Raw genomic sequence first — 21,423 nt, 5'->3', positions numbered from 1 at the left:
AATCATTTGAGGTCTTCCAACAGATTCTCCATTAACATCTACACTTGAAAAAAAAAATCAAGCTGCAGTTTTAAGCCCTGCAAGCACCCACATCTCTGATCAAGCCCAAGGACACTGTTGCATTTCTCAGAGGTGAGAGATGTGCCATCTCAACTGTGCCTCAGCTGAAGGATGAAAAGCACAGGGACAAACTCAACAAAAATTGTTCTGTCACCATTGCCCAAATTAAGAGTATAGCAGCAGTTCCTCTGTTCCCTCCTGCCGTGGCAATGTGGGAAATCAAACAGCAGCCACCATCCTCACAACTGGTCATATGAATAAACACCTGCTCTCATAAAGTTCGTTACAATACAAATCATTAAAAGTGTAGTCACTGGCAGACAACTCTTCCTCTTAATTTCCTGAGGGGAAAAAAAGAAGCCCCTGTTTGGGTTTCTTCGGTATCTCACTGACAATGACAGAATCAGATGCCCAAGCAGTTCAAAGCTTTTCAATAGGCAGCAGCAGCATCCCTTTACAGTCATTTGACAAAGGAGAATCAAAGGGTTGTTTCCAAACGGTAAACTGGAAATGGGAGAGAAATGGCACGCACCTGTATAAAGGAGAGAACAAGAGCAAAGCAGTAATTCTCTGATGGCTGAAACCAGTCTCTGCAGAGCTATAGAAAGAAGTTGTTTGCTGTAAGAAGCTTGAGAGCACCTTGGACAAGCACTGGACTGAGCACAGGAACAGCAAAGTTCAGACTACCCTTTCATTGCTGTTCAGATAGAGTTTGGTAACAGATTCCTTTCCCATCACAGATTAGACAAAGATTCCCTGGCTCCTTCCATAATGGGGGGCAGAGAGGAGAAGGGATGAAAAACATTCATTCTGCATTAAAAGCAATACTTCTATGTGAGGAGAATAAGCACATCTAGTTTTTGAATGACACTGCTGAGGAGGGCAGGCAGCAGAGCTACTGCCCGTGCTCACAGCGTGAGCAAAGGCTCCAAACCCTGGTGGCACCTAGATTCTCCTTGTAAACAGTGTAAAAACAGCTAAATAAATTGTTCCAAGCCAGTAGATCACCTGATGTGACCCAGAGAACAGAAGCCAGAGTGCCACACAGCAACTTTTAATCAAGCTTTTCCTTTGTTCAAGCCATTGAGGCTCATCTAGAAAGTCCTCTGAATCCAAGTTACTGGTGTACAACCAGCATACTGGCCTGATAGCTATTTATCCTAATTCTTAAGTGGTGATGCCTCTGCTTAGGTTTAAGTGTCTTGCTGTACTGCTTAGACCCTGGCTCTTGTCATACTTTCTGCTAGATTAAGAGTCAGCTGACAATTCTCAGATGCCTGCCTTGCCTTTACAGACAATTTTAGGGAGCTATGAATCGGTCTGCGTCTTAAGTTTGAGCTTCTTTGGAACTGCAACCACTTAAATAATTCTTGTCACTTTCTCTGTTCCCTGCTCACATTTAATTCTTCCCAAATTATGTTGTGCAGACTAATATTCCCACCAGGGTGCTTTATGCAGCATCCACCTCCCTCAAGTCTATGCACCATTCAATAAATGCTTGCTCTGCAGGAATTTCACTATTCATATAACCAGGGAAAGAAGTGATTTGTGGCAAAAGCATCTTAGCAATGGTCAAGGGCATTCTCAGCACACACTCTGGCACGGATACCATTTTTAGCTCAGGAGATAGATGCCCAAGAGAGGCTTTCTGCTTCTGACACAGAATGTGACTGTTTAAAGTTAAGAACGATCTGACATTGCTGCTTTTCATAAGGATGTCCACTCCTGCTTAAAGAATCTATTCTTCTGCTGTCTTGACTGGTACTTCTTTGAAGAAATGCCATACATAACTAAAGTTGCTCCCTCCTTACCCATCCAGGGGTTATCTTTAGCTCTGTATACACATGAGAAACACAATGAGACCTGCAGGAAGAAGGCAAGTGTGTAAGTAGCAGACAAATCTGCAGATCAGTATTCACAGAGAGCTCCAGCTCCTGTCTCTCAGAGGGGAAGTCTTTTAACTAAAAAAAAGAAAAAAAAAGTCACCTACTAATTAAAGCCCAGATTCTTTATGAAGAGTTTCTTTAATCTAGCAAGGCAGACTGTGTTTTTGCTTTCTGAAAGGAGAGGTTAAGTCCTTGAGAGCTTAGTATTGCTAGACTATGAGCACTGAATAATGGAATAATAGGCAGCATCCAGGGAATGCAGGACATGTCTACACAGTGCCTCACAGCACCATGCTGCATTAGGAATGAGTTTGTAATTCTGCCCAGCATCATGCTGCACTAGCCAATGCAGAGGAACAGACTTGAATCATAAGGTGACTTTGAAGGCTGAAAGAGAGGGTTCCCCACCTCTTTAGAGAGGGGTCCGATTGTGAGACTTAGGAGAAAGCAGTACTTTGTACATGTATTAGCATAGCACAGAAACTATTGCTGTGGACCACAATATAGATCATTCTTTCCAAACAGACTTGTATTACCAGATGCGGGAGTGCTCTGGAAGCTATCTGATAACAGAAAACTGCTCTGACAAAGTCAGCCCAGTCACTGATCCCATAACAAGACGACAGGTTTAACTGATGCACTTGCTTCATAAGAAATCTCAGTTGCATCATAAGTGCACCAGCAGCTGCTGTTTTGAGAGCCCCAAACTCAAAGAAACTCTCCAAGGAGACTTGCTCTCAGCCACTTGTACACAGACTTGCAAGGAAAAGAAACCACAGCAAGACAGTGGAAGGTGGTGGCAAATAAGACACCACAAAAAGCCCCACAAGACTACACTCCCAAAGCAGGGTCAACATTATTCATGTTCATATTAAGCTGTCTGAAACGGATCCCATTTAAAACCTCAACAACCTTTTCTAAAAAACTGCTTGGGGGAAAACTATGAAGAATGCAAGTCTCCCTCAGCCCATGGCAACAAGCCCAATGGCACTAGGCAGCAAAAGAAAGTGTGCAGATTACCCAATAGAGCCGGTTGTTTATGAAGAACAGATCACAGCAGGTTAAGTGCAGCATGGAAAGAGAATGGCATTTATGCAAAATAAAGCACAACAGCAAAAAGGAGAGAGCAAGTCTTGGGAACAGAAACTGGTTTTAGTCATGTCCAATTTTGCACAACAGAACGTGACCTCAGTTATCCAATTAATCAAATTACTCCTATCAAATAAACATTCTTATGTTGTGAATAACTCAAATTTTATCTGTGTGCTTATATTACTGCGGGCTAAGTGCAGAGAGCTTTTGTTATAAGAAGCAATATTCCCCACACAGACTGAAATATAAAGAAATAGCAATTCCAGAGCAATTCACCAGGTCTGCTCCCATTTCCAGTCATCCCATCATGTCTGCAACGTCACCACCTCTTCCATGCTGCAAATCCATGCCACATTTTTAGATGCATAAGCAGTGCTAAAAAGGGATTTGGTAAGATCTTTGCAACACACAAACTCCCAGAATAAGGGAAGCGTCAGACATGGTACAGAGAAACAGTAATGAAAACCAGTGAATTGAAAGGTGCCTGCTTCTCCGCATGCAGTACAGAAACCCCATTTTGACCAGTCATGCCTAGGAAAACTCACCCTCCAAGCAATAGAATCAGTGGCAACATTTCAGTCCAGATTTTACAGACAAGAGGGAAAAAAAAAAACCATTATACAAGTGTTTAAGACATCCAGGATATAACTCTAACACAGGGTTTAAACGCAAGCCAAACCAAGGTCTTTGACCTTCATCCCTTTCAACCTTTGTTACCACGTCCAACTGTTGGGTCTCGAAGCCAGCTGCCCTGCAGGGAAGCAGGAGGAGATAAGCTGAGCATGGTCTCCCCTCCACAGCCCTTGCCCCATGCCACACATGCTGCTGGGCACAGAACTGCAGAGTAACAATGCTCTCTTCACCACCCTACAGCCTCATCCTATTTGCAGTGGATCCAGCCCCAAAGCCACACAGTTTTATACTGTATGCAATTCCAGGAGCTGCAAAGGGCAGACTTGAGCTGCTTTCAGAGGAACAGCCTCACCTCAGTGCTGCTTTCAGTGTGTACCCACAGTGATTGCAATTTATAATAGAGTCTAATCAAGAGGATGATAAACCACAAAAGCAGCAGTTCAATCTGGTTAGGACCAAGCAGGTCCTGTGAGCATACAGTTACCGCTACCAAACCTACACTGTTTGTGGCTTTCACTCCTGCAAAACTTTCAAGAATTTCTGACAATTAATTAGACAAAAACCCATATCTTTTGAAGTCTGATGGCAAGGACAATGATGTGGGTCTGAACACCTACTGTGTATGCATCTACAAACAAAAGGCTCAGCTCAAGGCCTGAAAGCAAGTCATCCACATTTTGAGTGCTGTAACAAGGTATTCGATATTCCAAATATATGCATGAATCTTTGTCATCTCTCTGATCATAAGTTTTCTTCTACCCAAAATATTCCTACAATAATAGTTACATAGAAGAAACAAAGTTTAAAAAAAAAAAAAATTGCTAGCCAATGCAACATACAGGGTATACCCTGCACCATAGGTATCTGCTTAGATGCATGTTGGGATGGGGATTCGAGGTTGAAGAGTATGGTGGGTATTTCTCCTAGAAACTTAATTGAGAAATGCTTTTCTGTTTCAAACTTTCCAAGTGAGATTTTGGAGTTTAGATGGATCAACTCTCTGGCTACTGAACCAGAATAAAATATTATAGTAACAGTTCAGAGCAGACTTCAGCAAGGCCTCAGAGACTTCAAGAACAGCTTCTCTGCAGAACAGAACCTGGGGGTGCCAATTCTCTGCACAAGAGATGCAGTATCCAAATCACCTCCACCAGATGAGATCTATTCGTGAGTTGCTGAAGGCAAAAAACTGTTTAGACTGTTCACCAAAATTCTAATTTTTATACGTCTGTTTAAAAATCAAAGTTTAATTAATTTGGACCAGAAGCTAAAGGAAATATTTTTTCTCAAATGTAGGTTGAAACTAGCTAGCTTCCTTGGATGCTGTTTTTCATTCACATCTTATGCAGGGACAATGACATTAAATGCTGCAATATAAATGATGAAGATGGCTCCTGAGGTATGTGGAACATGGGAACATCTGATCCAAAGAACGATATGAATTTCAGTTAATCCCAGCTACAAAGGGATCAGAGGCTTCCTTCATCGTGCCAGGTAAAACAAAAGCATTTTAGTGTTTATGGACAGAATTGAACAGAGGAAGAATGTGAAATATCACTTGGCTACCAGCTGAAAACAGTTTTTGTAAGCAGTTTCATGCTGCCCCTCCATTGGCAACCTGCAATTGCCACAGAATGTGCAGAAAAGAGGCCCAGCAACTGCTCCACAATCCAGACACTGGTACCAACCTTTCAAATAAACCTGTCTGAAACAAAGCTTTATCAACTGCACTCTCAGTCCAGCTTAATAAGATAAAAGTTTCACTTGCACCTCCTACGTTACCCTCCAAGAGGTTGATGGACAGCTGACAAAGACATTGGAAAATCAGCTTCCTTCCTCCTGGTTTCTTTTTGAACTATAAAGTTTAACATGGAACACTTAGTTGGCTCTCTGTTCTGGGTTTTATAAGTATTCCCCTCCAGTGCCAACATAACCTGAGCAGCTCCTATGCAACACCAAACTTCAACAACTGAGGGTGTAGTTATCCTGTGAGAAACTCAGCCACCTTCTCTCTTAACCCCACGTTCCCGAGATGGTCCACACTGTACACAAATATGATGCTGCTCCAAAGTAGTATGCAAAGTTGGCAGGATGGGTAAAACTTTTCCCACTTCAACATTAAAAACCAAAAACACTCCCACACACCAGATAATGGGAGGGTAAGGCTAATGGGGGGGAAATAATTTTTGGTGGGTTATCACGAAAATTAATCTTCCCCCCCCTTCCCCCAGGCATCACAAAGTGTTTGAACCAACCCCAAAGCTTTTTGTCTTCCTCATCTTTTAGAAGCCAATATTGATTATATTTTAGATATTTTCTTTTTTACCTTCAAAAGACTTTGCAAAAAATAACTAATGAATCCTAAAATTCCTCTGAGGCACAAGATCTCTAGAGCACTGATAGATGTAGGGAACCTAAGGGGGGAAAAAAAATTGTGTGATTTACCTAAGTTCACAAAGCAGAGGTCATTGGGGTCACAGGATTTTGGCTTTTGAGATATGTGCCAAACTGAGGAGACAGCATACCCCTCCTACATGTTAGGGAACTGTACATGACCCATTTTTAACACCCAGTTCAATTGGTACTGGGAGACTATTCAATATGTTAGTGGTAACAGAACCAAGTACCAGTCTTCATTTCTGACCTGCCTTAGCAAACCACTCTTATTTCAAAATCTCCTTCAGAAGGGCTTTCTTTCTGCCATAACTACTTCGGCTTCACTGAAATTCTGTACAATCTCTCCCAGTCCAACTATTTCAGAAGGATGCTCTAGTAATCAGGACTGACTATTCATTTTTTCACAGATATCGAAGGCCAACAAACCACAAGCCTCCTCTGCTACCACTGCCTGAGACAATTGCTTCTCAAGAGAAGCAGCATTATGAAACAGCCTGCAATCCCAGCATGTCACTTAGTTAGAGCAAGTGAACAGTGAAGAATCAAAACCCCAAAGAAGGCAGCCTCAACACCTCTCTGACAGACCCCCAAACCACAACAGGGCATAGAACAGGAAACAGGAGTCTGTCAGTAACAAGTACCCTGCAGAGAGAAGAGGTTCATCAGATCACACTTTTTTGCTGTGGTATATGAAGCACAAGTAACAGCAGAAGAAGCTAGTTCCACCCTGTTCTGTCTGAGCCACAGTTCTCTTTGCAGTTAATTTTCAGGGGAAGGAAAAAAAATCTCCCCTGCAAGTTGTTTTTGTTTCTGTGCCATGCCAGAGTTGATGCCATTATGTGTGTACGTGTCTTTCAAAGTATGGTGACTGAATCAAAACTTCCAGTTGGTTAAACAGGTCCCCAGCCTTCAGCACTTTCACCTGAGTAACAGAGTCAGAGTGTACACCCATGCTGCTATCATCACTTGGCTCATGCCTCAACAGTGAATCTCCTGCAGCCACTGGGAGCCTGGCTGAAGGAAGCCAACAGCAATTTTACCTGCGTGAAAGATCCATCCTCATTGCATTCTGGGATGAAGACTGCTTCCTGGGGCTTCTTTGCCTGTTCCAGAGCTTGAGCTCTCTCTAATCGACACTTGCTTTGGCCGGCATCTACAAAGAGAAAAGCAAAATCCACTTAGATTGCAAACACCATTTTGGCCTCTTCAAAAGCTACCAGATGCACCACACAGCTACAGGGAGGAAAACCTCAAACAAATACAAGGCAGCAAGCACCATTACCTGCACATTAATGAGGCAGCTATGGAGTTAGCGTTCAGGATCTCAAAGACAACTATTAACCTAGACAATCAAACTATGAGCCAGTTAATGAAGAGCTGCCTAATTTCCTAGGCAGGAGTTTTTATGGTCATCTAAGGAGTTGGAAGAAGCTTCCAAAAAGTGCTGGAGCACAATGTCCACATGGTGAAAGGCCTTCCTGGAGGGAGTTGTGTTTGTGTTAATATTAACAGCCTGAAACTTGATGGCTGAGCATAAGCCAAGTAATTCATGCCCAGAGCATTGCAGCAAAACTTCTCTGAGCAGCTCTCCCAGTAAGACATTTAAATAATAAGCGTCCCATCTGAACTTCCACCTTTGTGTGGTTCAGATAAGGCAGATATGCCACAGCCTGCGCTTTCCTGAAACCCAGCTTCCGCCTCCAGACCCAGTGCTTACAGCCAGGTGTGCGTTATACTTTCTCATATCAGTTACTCACATTGCTGCCAAGAGAAAATATTGCTCTGCAAGCACAGCTTGAAGGGGTTAAGATCTCAGCTCTGCATTTATTTCAGATAATGGCAGCATGTAGCGTGACCTTAGCCTCTTCCAGGTCTAGCTCACTGTTAGAGAGAATAGACCCAAGGTAAGCCTAACAATGATGACTGATGGGTCAAAGAGGAGAGTTCTGCCCTGAAGAGATACAGATTGATTCAGTGTTTACATTTAAAAACACAATGTCTAACAGTACTGCAGTTCAGTCTAGAAAGAGAAGAAAACCAGCAAACATTGTTTCCATGAGGCTCTGACACAGGGACTAGCACTGTTTTCCTTTTCCCATGAATCCACTGAAAGACTTCCAGTGCGGAAGCTGCAAAACCTGATCATCAGAATCTTTCAGCAACACAATATTGATCAAGGTTGAATCGCCATTCTAACAGGCACAGAAATCACATTGGTTAACAAAAAAATTCCACTGGATCCCTAAAGACCTGCTTCACAGATCACATGAACTTCAACAACAAGATCACTACTATCAGCACTGAATTAGAAAGCCAGTCAGGCTTCTCAGTTCAACTGAATTCACGTTGCATGGAAATAGAAGTGATTTCCATCTAAGTCTAAGCATATCTCAATGCAGAACCCAATGACAATGCTGTAAATAGTTTTGATAAAGACATAGACCAAAGCTTTCAAGCTGAGTATGTTATTTACACGACTGATAACTCAAGAGACTAAGTTTCTGGTTTGCCAACACAGTTTAATTTTAAACATACCACATTACTCCCCAAGGAGGATTTCACAAGCCTTCTGAAATTATGGAAATCAAACCTTTCTCTTTGGAAAAAGTCATTATTCATAGCCATAGTATTCAGCACAGATACTTGTAGCTCAGACAGTGGGTTACGAAGCAAGAGTGCTTATATCAGCTCTGCCACTGACCCACTGAGTGACTACAAATCAGTCACCTCACCTCCCTGTGACCTTGTGTTCCTTCTGATCCTGTATCACTCATCCTTAGACTGTAATTTGTTTGAGGGGTGTTCGCACAATACACATAGCATATGGAGCTTCAGTCTCAGGTGGACCTATTATAAGATTGTATGAAGAGCAAGATTGTTACTCACAGAATGAAAAGACTTTCCAGAATAAAATTTACACTGAATTTAGAGAAGCAGTATTTTTTTTCCTAATTAGCCATGATATAACCTCTAAGGTGAAATTTCCTTTTTTTCCCCCCTTCCTTGCGAAATTGACCTTTGTCTGCATGTCTCCACTGGAGGATGGTCCTGCCAGTAGTATTGACCCTTCCAACACATGCTCCTCCTTTCAGCTGAAAAGGAACTACTGGCCATGCTGTTAACTGGAACACGTATCACCTGCAGATCTCTTGTTCAAGCTTAAGAGTCTAATCTTGCTTGGCATGACATAGAACATTATTACAAAACCAGGTGGTGTGGCTGCACTTTCTGTTTTATAGCTAGCTGCCTGATTAAAAACACCTTCAAGTTCTGCTTCACGGGAGACAACTTAAGTAGCCAAAAAAAAAAAAAAAAAATCAGCATAGATTATGCAGATCTGCATGTATAAGGAAAAAAAAAGTTGCGAATTTCTCACGTGAGAATCAAAGCACAGATTCACAAATGAAAGTGTGTGTGTTCTAGTCTCTCCATCTGAGGATACAGGACTGCAGACAGGAATATCTGGTTCCTCTCCTGAACATAAAACAGAAGCATAAAGCATTTCCACATAGCATCTAGTTTAGTGCTGGCACACTCACAACTGCATGACTGAATCTGGATGCTTCACCACGTAGCTGCTAGGAACAAACATTTTGTGGTATCCCGTGTAGTATAAATACATTAGGAGCCCAGACAGAAGGAAGACCAACTCAGATCTCTGTCCAATTTGTCTAATGAGCAGCTAAATCAAGCCCTTACTATAAGGAGAATGTAAACATGTTACTGCTAAAGGTGACCATGTCCCTTCTGCCCATTTTCACTGGTCTTTATACACTGAACTCTCTACTCCCACCCGGTAGACCCCATTGTGTAGCACAGTAGCACTATACCAAAGCATTTAAGAGCTTGTCGTTGCCGCAGCACCCTCTTCTGCAATTCAAGCCCTGGCCCAAGTGACATCTCTTCATCAATTGCTGCTGAAGTTCAAAGACAGAAATTCAGAATTTTTTTTCTCCTGTTCATGAACACTCAGCCCTGATTACTTTTCCCATCCTCCCTCATTGATTTCCAAAGGTCACACCAGTCCTTTTACAGCCTTGACTTGGAACAAGCACCTATGTACCACACTGGCTGGAGAGGTGCGTGCATACTGCTATCTTTTTTGTCTGTTGTTTCACAGTTCAGTTCCAGTAAAAACAGTGCCTTTAATATCAACATTTACCAGTTTGTTTTTAAAAGGACTGTCAATCCTTCTCTTCCTCACTCCACAGGCTGGTATTTTTATAATGTTTGCATCAACATGTGATTTCAATGGGATGACTTCACCTTGCTATTTTTGCTTTGTTAATTAGAAAATTTAAAATATTATAAGAGTGCCAAATGTTAAAAAGTAGCTGCCAAATAGATCACCCCAAATAAGATGCATTACAAATCTTACTGAAGTCTGATGTTATGATGTAGATTCATACACCCTATTCTGCATTTTGATGATTGTTTACCTGAGTGTTTCAGCACTTTTTCTTCCCTCTTCTTAAAAATGCTCTCTAGAGTATCAAACACTAAGCTTATGAAACAAAATGCCATTAATGCATTCCAGTTTCACAGTCCAGACAGACTAAATAGAACTCTCTCCCCCACACACTTACATAAGGTGAAAAACCAAAACAGGATGACCTTTTTTAAACTAGACCTAGTTAATAATTTGACTTTAAATCTCTTCAGACTTAGGACAGATTTACTGCAGCTCAGAAAGCTGCATTTTAAAGAAAATTCATTCTCAAGTTGGTAGCTGGCAACTAGGAGAGTGTGAGCTACAAGTGATGTTTTTGACATCTGTGGCCTAATCTGCAGAATGCAGGTGCACATAATTTTGGATTTTGCAATGAAGTTGGCTAGTTACCATGGCTGATCTTATCCATGAACAGTTTATTCAAATGAGACCACCATGTCCCTAATAATAAACACAGTGCAGGCCCCAAGAATTCCAGCACCCTCTCCTTCAACAGGCAGAGACAGTCTTGACACTGCACAACATCATGGTATAAAGACCCAAGCTATCCTAATAATACAGAGTAAAACATCTCCAGGCATCCACGTAACACTAGCAGCAAATCTATACAATGCAACCACAATATTCTAGCTATTTTATTTTAATTCTACTTTTTTTTTTTTTTTTTATCAAAAGCTCAAAGTGCAAAAACTGATTCAAGCAGCTTTTGAGCTATTTCAAACTGCATTAGGTAACTGTCTCACATACCGGCCAGGTCCCCACCAGACATGAAGCAGTCCAGCTACACCAACTCAGCAGATTCAGACACATTTACTCCAGCAAATGATCTGTGTCTTTGCATAAGACAGGCAAAAATGGAACCTGATCAAACTACAAAACCATGCCCACCTATTTTACAGGATGTCAATCATTCTTCACTCTCCCCATTGTTTTCCACTTCAATTCTGACAAGTCCTGTACATGGAATCTCCAACTTCTTTTATGCTGATGTGACTTGCACCTTTGATATCTGCATACCATTTCTACTCCAGAGTTCCCTAACTTATTTGGAGCATACCTAAGAGCATGATTACATTTGGAAAGTGACTGAAAGATTTTATTGACTAACCCTTGCCAAAGAGGGACCCACTTTATTCTTGCCTGACTAGGAACAAGAAAGTTCAAAGACAAAACATGGATCTAGCAAGTGGATTTAAAAAAAAAATTTAAAAAGGAGTAATTCCAAAATATCATCTCCTGCCCAATGACAACAGTAGGTAGAGGAGAAAGATTACCTTCAAACAACCCATCCCTAACCAGAAAGAGACCTTCTCTTCCAGCACATTAGCCAAAAGCTTGTTCATCCAGGTGTCCAAATACATGAGCCGAAGACTGTTGCCATCCCCACCAGCAACTTAGAGATAGGTTCATTCTACATAGTGACTTGTGATCTAAGAACAGATTTTATACCAGTAGAGTTTCAAAACTAACCATTATAAATCTCAAGGGAAGTTTTTAAAATACTTCTCCCCTTTTCTTTTTAATTAAATAGGACAAACAAGTTCCTAGAGAACAGCCAGTTAACACAGAACTTAAATACGGTTTAGGCCACAGATATGTAATATACCCTAAGAATCACTGCATAATGTCAACAGCTCACCAAGACTCATTTAACAAGTGTTTGTCCTTCATCTCTGCAAAATTTTGAGGCAGAATTCTTATTTAACATCAGATCTTAAGATGCCTGCTGACAAAAGATCCAGGTAGGAATGCTTGGCTGTGTATTTTACGCACAGCTATGCCATCTGGAACTATTCTCTGGAATCTCAATGAGGCTCCATTTGTCATGGATGCCATAGTTTGACCATTTTAAGCTACTCCTGACTTTTAACCCTTTCTGATGTGCAAGTGAGGGAGTTCAGATAATTTAGTGACAAAGGAATTTCACTGAAAAGGGATTCATGGAAGTGTTAGTGGGTTAAAAGCAAAACTTGCAGTTGTCAAACACTCCCAGGTTTTTAGGTAGTGTATAGTACCACAGGGTAAGAGGAAAAGGAAAGAAGAACGCTAATCATATCAGCTAAACATTTCAGTTGTGTTTGAGAGAACAGAAAGTACCTGTGCTTAAGACAAACACTTACTAAAGTAACTAAAGACTTTTAGTTACTACTTTGCAATCACAATATACAGTAGGCTGTATAGTTTGGCAATCATTTTTTTCACTTCCAGAAACACACACTTTTACATATGGATGTACCACATTTCAGATCACATGAACAGTGCCAGTTTATATGCCAATATCAGCCATGGAGTTGCTTATTTAAGCCACTCCGCTCAAGTATTGAAAGCAAAAGCAGGACTCCCACCCTACCGCTTCTTATTGTGATACTCAAAAATACACCACTTGCAAGAACAGTCCAACCACTTCTTGGGCTTCTGGGTTTCCAGTACTGAGAAAGCAGTATAATTCAAAAGCCTTTTTCTATGCAGTGGGAGAGAAGCTGCAATAAAGCAATTCAGCGGCAGTGAAAAAAAAAAATCATACAAGTAAGCTTTATTCCAATGAGAAATAGTTTAAATGAGAGCAATACTTGAGGTCATGCTCATAATTCACCTGAACTATAAAGCTTGTCAATACATGGAAAAAGGGGTTTCCATTTTAGAACAAGTAGTTCTGACAAAGATACATTTTAATAATAGTAAAAAAGCCTTCACAAACAGAAGTCCAGCTTAAACATATGCCTATTTATCCTTCCACAGGGATTTTAATGAGGTTCTCCTGTCACTTTAACCAATTGCTAGAAACATCTGTGCCACCTGCCCTCTGAGTCAATTGTGCTCTCAAAAAATGCACTAACTTGATTTTTCACTTCACTTCAGAAGCAAATCATTTGTGTGGCAGGACACTAATATTCCTTAAGGTTGCAATTTCATCTTTAGATTGTGATGAAGAAGAGCTCAATCAAGAGAGAAATAATATCAGATGTGTAACAGCAAACAGGCAAAAAAGAGCCCATGGAAAGCCTTGCGTATATTCTGTCTTCTTAATTAGCTCAGTACAGAAAGGCTGTGTTTGTCTGAAAAGGGGAGAAGACATCTTATGTGCACCACACATTCTTCCCCACTCCATATTCCTATCAGTCAAAGGTATTTCACTATCTCACTGGCACAGGGAGCAAGGAAGAACTCTTCTTTCAGGATTTGATTTTGCATTTCCATGGGGTCAGCTCCTTCTGCTCTGCAGACACATATTTTGGCCCTTTTTCAGTGATATCTTTGGCTCCTTTGCCTTCTTTCATTGATAACTCAGTCATTTCTTACTCCTGACATCTAAACCCAGACTCAGATACCCATGCTAGCACAAATGCACAGTTTCAATCAGATTGCTCATAGAGCATGGTACTACACTCAAGGGTCTAACAGTCCAGTTTCTTATGAGGTAGGACTCACATTCCTCCCCTCAAAGGCACTTGAAATCCACCTACCTTTGCACCGGCCACGGTGTGTCACGCTCAGACTTGAATCCCGGCATTTGGCTCTCTGGTAGTCGCACATTGACTCGTATGTTCTGCCATCAGAAGCACAGAGGGGTTTGGACTGGGACCTGGAGCAATGCAGGTTACACTGAGGGTCTCTGTCACGGTCGCTTATTAAAAACTGAAGGAAGTGAAAAAAAGAGGAAAAACGTGGGTGTGTTTGGTTTCCCAAAACAGAGCACGGTGTATTTTGTTTTTATGACAATAGCGATATAGTCTATAATGCAGTTTAAGCCACCTACCAAAGCTGACTTTGCCTGAAGGAAACTTAAAATGAAACACGTACATCTTTAAAAAAAGTAAGGGTCTTTGGTATTCCATTTTCTTTAATGGAAGGGAAACATTACTCACCCTGTCTCACCTCTGAAAACAGAAGATGTGCAAAGCCAAACACAACCCACACGGGAAGGGCAACGCTGAGTCACAACAGCCCAGCTTGCCCAGCGCCCTGCCACACATATCCGGTACCAGACAATTTTAGTCAGAGGTGCAAGAAACTTATCACTGAGGCTGGAGGAACCTAAATAACCTATCAAGATTCATCTTGGTAGCTGAACCCTGGATGTGTCCAGCTTTGTATCACCAGTTACTTGTTTTTTAAATCACTACTTATATCATCTGTGGATACCACCTGCAGCAGCATACCTGCCCGCTCCCAAACACACATTTTGTTCCTTCCTGATGACTTCCTGCCCAGCTAGCAATTGCATTCCATGCATCCCACCATCTAATCGTAAACTATGTAAAACGCCATTTCCTTTCAGAAGTCTGAATTTCTCATTTTTCTGAATATCTCTTCTTCCCAAGCACTCAGTTCAGATGCAGCCTGTTCTGTATGAACATGTCACCCCTTTCTTGACAGTCTCTCAATGACAATAACCCTGGTCTCCCAATTCGTCTCCCAGAAGATCTCCTCTATACCACAATTGCTGTTGTCTGCCTTCTCTGAAGACAGCTTGGCTTCTGCCTCATCTTTTGGTGATGGGGAAACCCCCAATGCACATGACCAAGTCCCCACTTTCTGTCCACCTGTTTCCTGTAAATCCCAACACCTGGCAGTAGTTTACTGCTGTACCTTCAGCTGTACTCTGAGCTGCCTATAGGGACACCCAGGTCTCTTTCCCAAGTTCATACTGTCTTTCTGAGGACCCTGACTGCCAGTTCTCTTTCCATTACCATCAGAATAGTTTCACCAGGACACAACAGTAGCAGCCCTTTTCACTTCTCATGCTACCCTGCTTAGTGGTTAACCAGTCTGACCCTTAACTATTACCCAAATCCAACCACCTGCCCACAGGAAGAATTCAGGGGGCTCTTGAGACAAGTCCCATGAGCGCAAAGAAAAGGGAAGATAAACCTGCCTTGCGCTTCCCCTTCCCAAGCTCCCATCTCTTAAGCCTCTCACAAGCCCGGGGGAGCAGCGTTTGTCTCTGAAACACCAACATCTCACCTGGCGCAGCAGCTGGGAGCTGGCTGGCAAGTGGGCACTGACTGACAGCCGGCCTGCATACACAGCACTGTGTGCTCCACACGTGTTGATAGCTGGATGCCTTACAGGGAAGTCTGAGTCATTGCCATAATCACCGTGGTGTTACAGTTGCCTACAAAGCTGTCTGCTCTACGCTGAGATTAAGGCTGTTGAAAAAACATCGCCTGAAGCCTAGTTCAGGTTGGTTTTTAACCGCTCCAAGAACATGCATCTCTGAAATCTGCTTTTTTGACATTAAAAAAAACCCAACTCTTCACCCCTTTCTCTCCCCAATTAAATGAGATGAAAAACAATTGAGAAGTTGCATATTTTCATATAAGAACATATTAGCTTTGTACTGCTGGATCTTTTGAAGACTCATGCATTACTAAAAACCCTATTTAAACATGACAGCTGGGAAAAGTAAGCAAGGTCTGCACTTGTTTTAATTTGGGTGGGGCAAACATTTTTAAAAATCTCATCTGGCAGAGACTTGCCAACATTTGTAACAGCATAGAGTTTAAAATGTTTTTGTTCCTTTTCTACAACACTTTCTATAACCTGGCAACACCTGTTCCAAATGGGAAATTGGAAAATCTAAACCTGAAGGCAATTTTAAATAGTTTATATAGACCTGGACTAGACTATAAAAACACTGTAAAGCTGGACCAAATTTTTGCCCAGTTCTTGTCAAGGGCTGGACTATCGCAAGTTAGCTTGGAATTACTCTGGCTACAGTAATGTCTTTCTGAAGCTCCCGAGGTGCAAAGATCATCAATGACTGTAAACAGAGCAAAAAGCAGCAGGCTGAAGATGCTGATGTTTCCTCCCAGCATGTGATGTCAGAGACCTTGAAAGACTCGGCAGGCTTTTCAGCTGTCTGTATAAACAGCCTTTAAAAGCAGAGCTATCTAATAGCACAGTATGGTGCACATAGAGTGATTAAATATTCAGTTAAACACAGTGGCCATTCTGGTTTAGAAGGAACACATGCATCTGCCATTTATCACAGCTTTGAGGAATTGAGCTACTGGCATGAAACTTTTTGCAAATTCCTTGTGTCAGAAGCCAAATTCTACAGATCAGAGTTATCCAGAGATGCACCAAAAAAGCTAGAATACTGGTTCCCAGCATCAAACCATACTATGAACCTATTGAAAACTCCATTTGTATCATGAAAACACACCTAAGCCTTCTGCAGCCTATATCAAAGTGCCAAGTACAGAGGGGCTTTTCAGGCCAGGAATACCTCTCCTTCCAGATAGGGCATCTCTGAAGAATAGAAAGTCTTTCTCAGGGCTGGACAAATGAGCTAAACCTAAGGCTATGGAACAGTTTTCCTTCGGTGTCTCCTCACAGAGGGATGTGGAAGGAGAACTCAGCATTGATTAATTATGAGGGCCTGAGGAAACACGCAGAGTGCTCTAATGCAGTCTGTGAAGTTCTTGCCTACCCAAATTCAGCCAAGAACCACATTATTAAAAAAAAAAAAAAAAAAAAAAAATCAAAGTCTTTTTAGCATTTGTACTTTGGATTACAGTAGGGAGCCCACACAGCATGTTAGGTGCTTTCCAGACAGTGAAGATGCCACACCTGCCTTGCCAAAAAAGTTTCTGGTTTATGTAGTTGCACAAGATGGTGCTTGTTTTTTTTACAATTATAATTTAGCTGAACAAGTCTGCATTATTTTCCAGAAGGATCCATGATCACACCTGTCTGATCAAGGATCTTCTCATGTGATCAGGCAGCACTGCCAGAAAGGCTGGTTCTCCTGAAAATATTACTGATGGGGTTCAAAAACTCCCCCTTACAGTAGGACACCTGCTCCCCTGTAACTCAGAGCCCTTATCTTTGCTCTGCAGACCTGCCAGCTTTCAGACAGTAAAAATGGTGGTTCTTTGACTCATTTCTAGACAGAAAGCATCCATGCTACAGAAGTGATGATCACCATAGACCATCCAGAGACACTTAACATACTAGCTGTTTCAACTGTCTATCCCTTCCTGCCCAGCACAGAGTTTTCTTTCTAGCATTTTCTCTGTCCAAGAGCAGAACTACCTTCCTTTGTAAGAAGCCTCAGCCACCTGAAGAAGAAAAACACTGGATGAATGCCAAAATACATGTCTGCCCATGGAGAAAGCACTTGAATCTACTATTTTAAGAGCTGGGACTACCATTCGTACATTACTCTTTTCTTTTTCTTTATTCCCCTGTTGACCAAGCAGGCACTGATTGTATAAGCAGCACAGCTCTGCTCCAACAGAACATCTTGGTTGCTACAGGAGATACTGCTGAGCAAGGCAGAGTGCTGGAGAACATACAAAGGGTGTCACTAAACCTCCCTAGACACAGCCAAGGCAGTAACACAATTCTCTGGTCCTTTCAAACCAGGGGAAGCACAACAAGCTAAAGTATTCCACCTTTAACACCAAATGTCCTATCACAATCCTTGGTGCACAAATCAAAGCTTGTGATCCTACCAGCCTCAGGACAGCTGCACAAACAGGCTTTGCAAACAACAGAATCAATGCTCACAAAGCTACACTTGGTGCATAGACACACAATATGAATTGATCACAATGCAGTGAAAAAGTAAGCCTGCAAAAACATGTGCAGAACCATCAGGTTTCCCAGCTTCATCTAAAAAGAAGAGGGAAATAATTGTTTTAGTTCTGAGATTTCTCAAAGATTCTTTTTGATACCTGTGTTCCCATTTACTTCAGCATCCAAAAGAAACGGGACTGGGTTATCAATCCTTTTCTCTCCTCCCCTTTCCTCCATGAGAGAACTACTAAAAGCAGAAAGAAAGAAGAAGGGAAGAAGTAGGAGGAAAACAAAAACAAACAAAAAAAACACAACCAAAAAAATCCCACCCCACTACAAAGTTCCATAAAAAATTACACACAAACTAGCTGAAATGATCTATTTTCCAGGGAAATGTTAAAATTGACGAGGATTGTAAATGAATGCAGACTGAATATCAAAATAAGCATAAGTAATGATAGTAGCAGAAAACAATATTTGCATTTTCATAGCATTTCCTTACATTAAGTGAGTCTGCAACAGCTCAACACCAGCCTGAGTCCCTGTCCTAAAGAGCTTCCAGTTCAATGCAGCTCCCAGAGCATCTTTTTATGTCAAATGCTATATCTGTATAAAGACACAAACCTCCTCCTTGAGCAAATACATTTACACAGGTGCTTGCAGAAACCACTTCCCAAACTACTTTCTGCTATTCAGACTTGAAAAGAAAAAGGAAAGATAAGAGGTCAGAATGAAGTTAACTTTGCCAACAAAGCATATCTGTTCTTTTTCTCCACACCTCAACACCACTGCTGACAAACAACAAACACTGATTAAAGGCTTTTTAATGCCTGTGAAGGAAAGCAGACTCCCTGCAGCTGCACAGCAGCTGGGAACACTTGTGTTATTTAGCAGAGAAAGGTCTGACCCCACAAGTGAAAATGAGCTTGGTGGTCACTCATTCTATTCACCATCTGGGTACATTATAAGCACAAACAGAACAGTACAGCCCTTTGTGATGGGGGTAACAAGAAATGACCAAGGCATTGCAGTACCAGAGTAATGTGCTTTAGTAAGGTTTCAGGGGAATAGGAAGAGTAAGGGACACAAGTGACATAAATGTGAGAAAGTGGAAGCCTATTGAGCAACAAATCTACAAGAGTCCACTACAGATCAAAACAGAGGTGACTCTGCTGTTTAGCAACTTTGCTGCTGATTAGAACTGCAGGCAGCTGCCCAAAAAAACTGAGTAGGGGTGTCAAACTCATTTTCACCTACATTGTAGGAGTAGTTACATTTATACAGTCCTAAAATTACATTCGGCCCTTTGAAGGCAACCGCGAGGCTGATGTGGCCACCAGTGAAAATGAGTTTGACACCCCTGGAGTAGAAAGATGGAGGAAATAGCACATGCAATGTCTTGCTGCTGTCAAGACCCTTTGAATACACTGTTAAAAAAAAAAAAAACTATCTAGGTTTGTTCATACAGCACAGATCACCCACCAATTTGTTTGAGCAATGTCTGGGTTTCAACCAGAATAGTTAATTTTCTTCATAGTAGCTAGTATAGGGCTACATTTTGGATTTGTGCTGGAAATAGTGTTGATAAGACAAGGATGTTTTAGTCACTTCTGAGCAGAGCTTACACGGAGTCAAGGCCTTTTCTGCTGCTCATACCACCCACCAGTGAGTAGGCTGGGGATGCACAAGAAGTTGGGAAGGGATACCCCACACCATGTGACATGATGCTCAGTACATGAAGCTGGGGGAAGAAAAAAGGGAGGGGACATTGAGGGGTGACCTCATTAATGTTTACAGATATATAAAGGGTGAGTGTCACAAGGATGGAGCCAGGCTCTTCTCAGTGACAACCAATGATCAGACAAGGGGTAATGGGTACAAACTGGAACACAAAAAGTTCCACTTAAATTTGAGAAGAAACTACTACTCAGTGAGGGTGACAGAACACTGGAACAGGCTGCCCAGGGAGGTCGTGGAGTCTCCTACTCTGGAGACATCCAAGACCTGCCTGGACGCACTCCTGTGTAACCTCATCTAGGTGTTCCTGCTCTGGCAGGGGATTGGACTGGATGATCTTTTGAGGTCCCATCCAATCCCTAACATTCTGTTATTTGGAGTGATAGCATTTGTCTTCCCAACCATTAGGTGTGATGGAGCTCAGCCTTCTTGGAGACAGATGGACACCTGCCTGCTGATGGGAAGCAGTGAATGAATCCCTTGTTTTGCTTTGCTTGTGTGCACAGCTTTTGCTTTACCTATTGAACTGTCTATTTCAACCTAAAAGTTTTCTCACTTTTACCCTTCCAATGCTCTCCCCACTCCTATGAGGGAAGAGTGAGTGAGCAGCTGTGTGGTGCTCAGTTACCAGCTGGGGTTAAACCATTATAGTCCTTTTTGGTATCCAATGTGGGGCTCAAAGGGTTTGAGACAATGGCAGGTTCAATTGGAACATGCTATATCAGGTTTATAGGTGTTATTGCCGTTTAGCTATTAATCAGCAGGATTCTGTGCTCACCCTAGGGCTTGCCTTACTGTACATTAGAGTCTAGCCCTTGTTAGTGGCTCCTTTTTGCTTTCACTGCTTGCAGTGATGGGCCTGAGCTGGCAGATGGCCAGGGCATCACTGCTGTTTATGTGCTGCTTTACTGGACAGGCTGCAGTGCCAGTGTGAACTTGAGTCAAATGGACCATGACCTGTGGATGAGTCCATACAGGAGCAGGACACAGCATAGGGTCTGTGGCCCCACCAAGTCAGGTACATCTCAAAGCATCTGTGGCTGTGGTTATATCTGTGCTGCAACAAGTATACTTCTGAAAGGATTGTGGCCCAAGGGTAAGTCTACACTGGAGAAGGTACCCCTTGAAGCATCTGTGGCTGTGTATAAGGTCATGCTGGAGCACCTCAATGTGTGTGGCCACAGATAAGCTCACAAGAGAGCAGGTACATACCTGAAGGAACTACAACCATGGATAAGGCCATGTTGGAGCAAGCACACTTCTGAAGGGACTGTGGCTATAGGTAAGCAGGTACATCTCTGAGGGCACTGTGGCCCATAGAGAAGGCCTGTCTTTAAGGACAGATGAGCAACTTGTTCCTAGGGAAACTTCCACATGAGAACCATACCATTTTATACATTAGAAGAGACCATAAACTTCTGGACATTTTTGTTGCTGTTGGAAAGCATCATTTCACATTTCCTAGTTTTAGCCTCACTGATGTACTCCTTGGTTTCAGGCTCTAACCTGGTGCAACCAGCCATAGTAGAGGCAGAGCTGGAGCCAAGTCCCGGTTTTAGTCATGGCTACACTGTAAGCTCCATGGCAGGTTGCCTACAGGGCCACAAGACCTTCAACATCAACCATGGGTTTGAGTCTTCA

General features: G+C 42.1%; 1 protein-coding gene across 9 annotated transcripts in view; it reads right to left on the bottom strand.

Annotated features, from left to right (window-relative positions):
* The window catches only part of SMOC1 (SPARC related modular calcium binding 1), a 132,663-nt gene that overhangs the window by 76,485 nt on the left and 34,755 nt on the right, over positions 1-21,423 (bottom strand). For 7 of the 9 annotated variants that reach the window (XM_065064426.1, XM_065064427.1, XM_065064430.1 and 4 more), the window contains exons 2-3: positions 13,983-14,154; positions 7,109-7,221 (exon numbers count right to left, since the gene is read on the bottom strand). In XM_065064426.1, the coding sequence (XP_064920498.1) occupies positions 7,109-7,221; positions 13,983-14,154 (285 nt within the window). Of the gene's footprint in view, positions 1-7,108; positions 7,222-13,982; positions 14,155-18,203; positions 18,293-21,423 lie in introns of all 9 variants that reach the window. The other 2 variants (XM_065064433.1, XM_065064435.1) reach the window with 1 other exon arrangement.

Source organism: Columba livia, chromosome 5, assembly GCF_036013475.1.
Source record: "Columba livia isolate bColLiv1 breed racing homer chromosome 5, bColLiv1.pat.W.v2, whole genome shotgun sequence".
NCBI lineage: Eukaryota > Metazoa > Chordata > Aves > Columbiformes > Columbidae > Columba > Columba livia.
The sequence above is the reverse complement of the archived record's forward strand: the minus strand, read 5'-3'. Positions and strand labels throughout refer to the sequence as shown.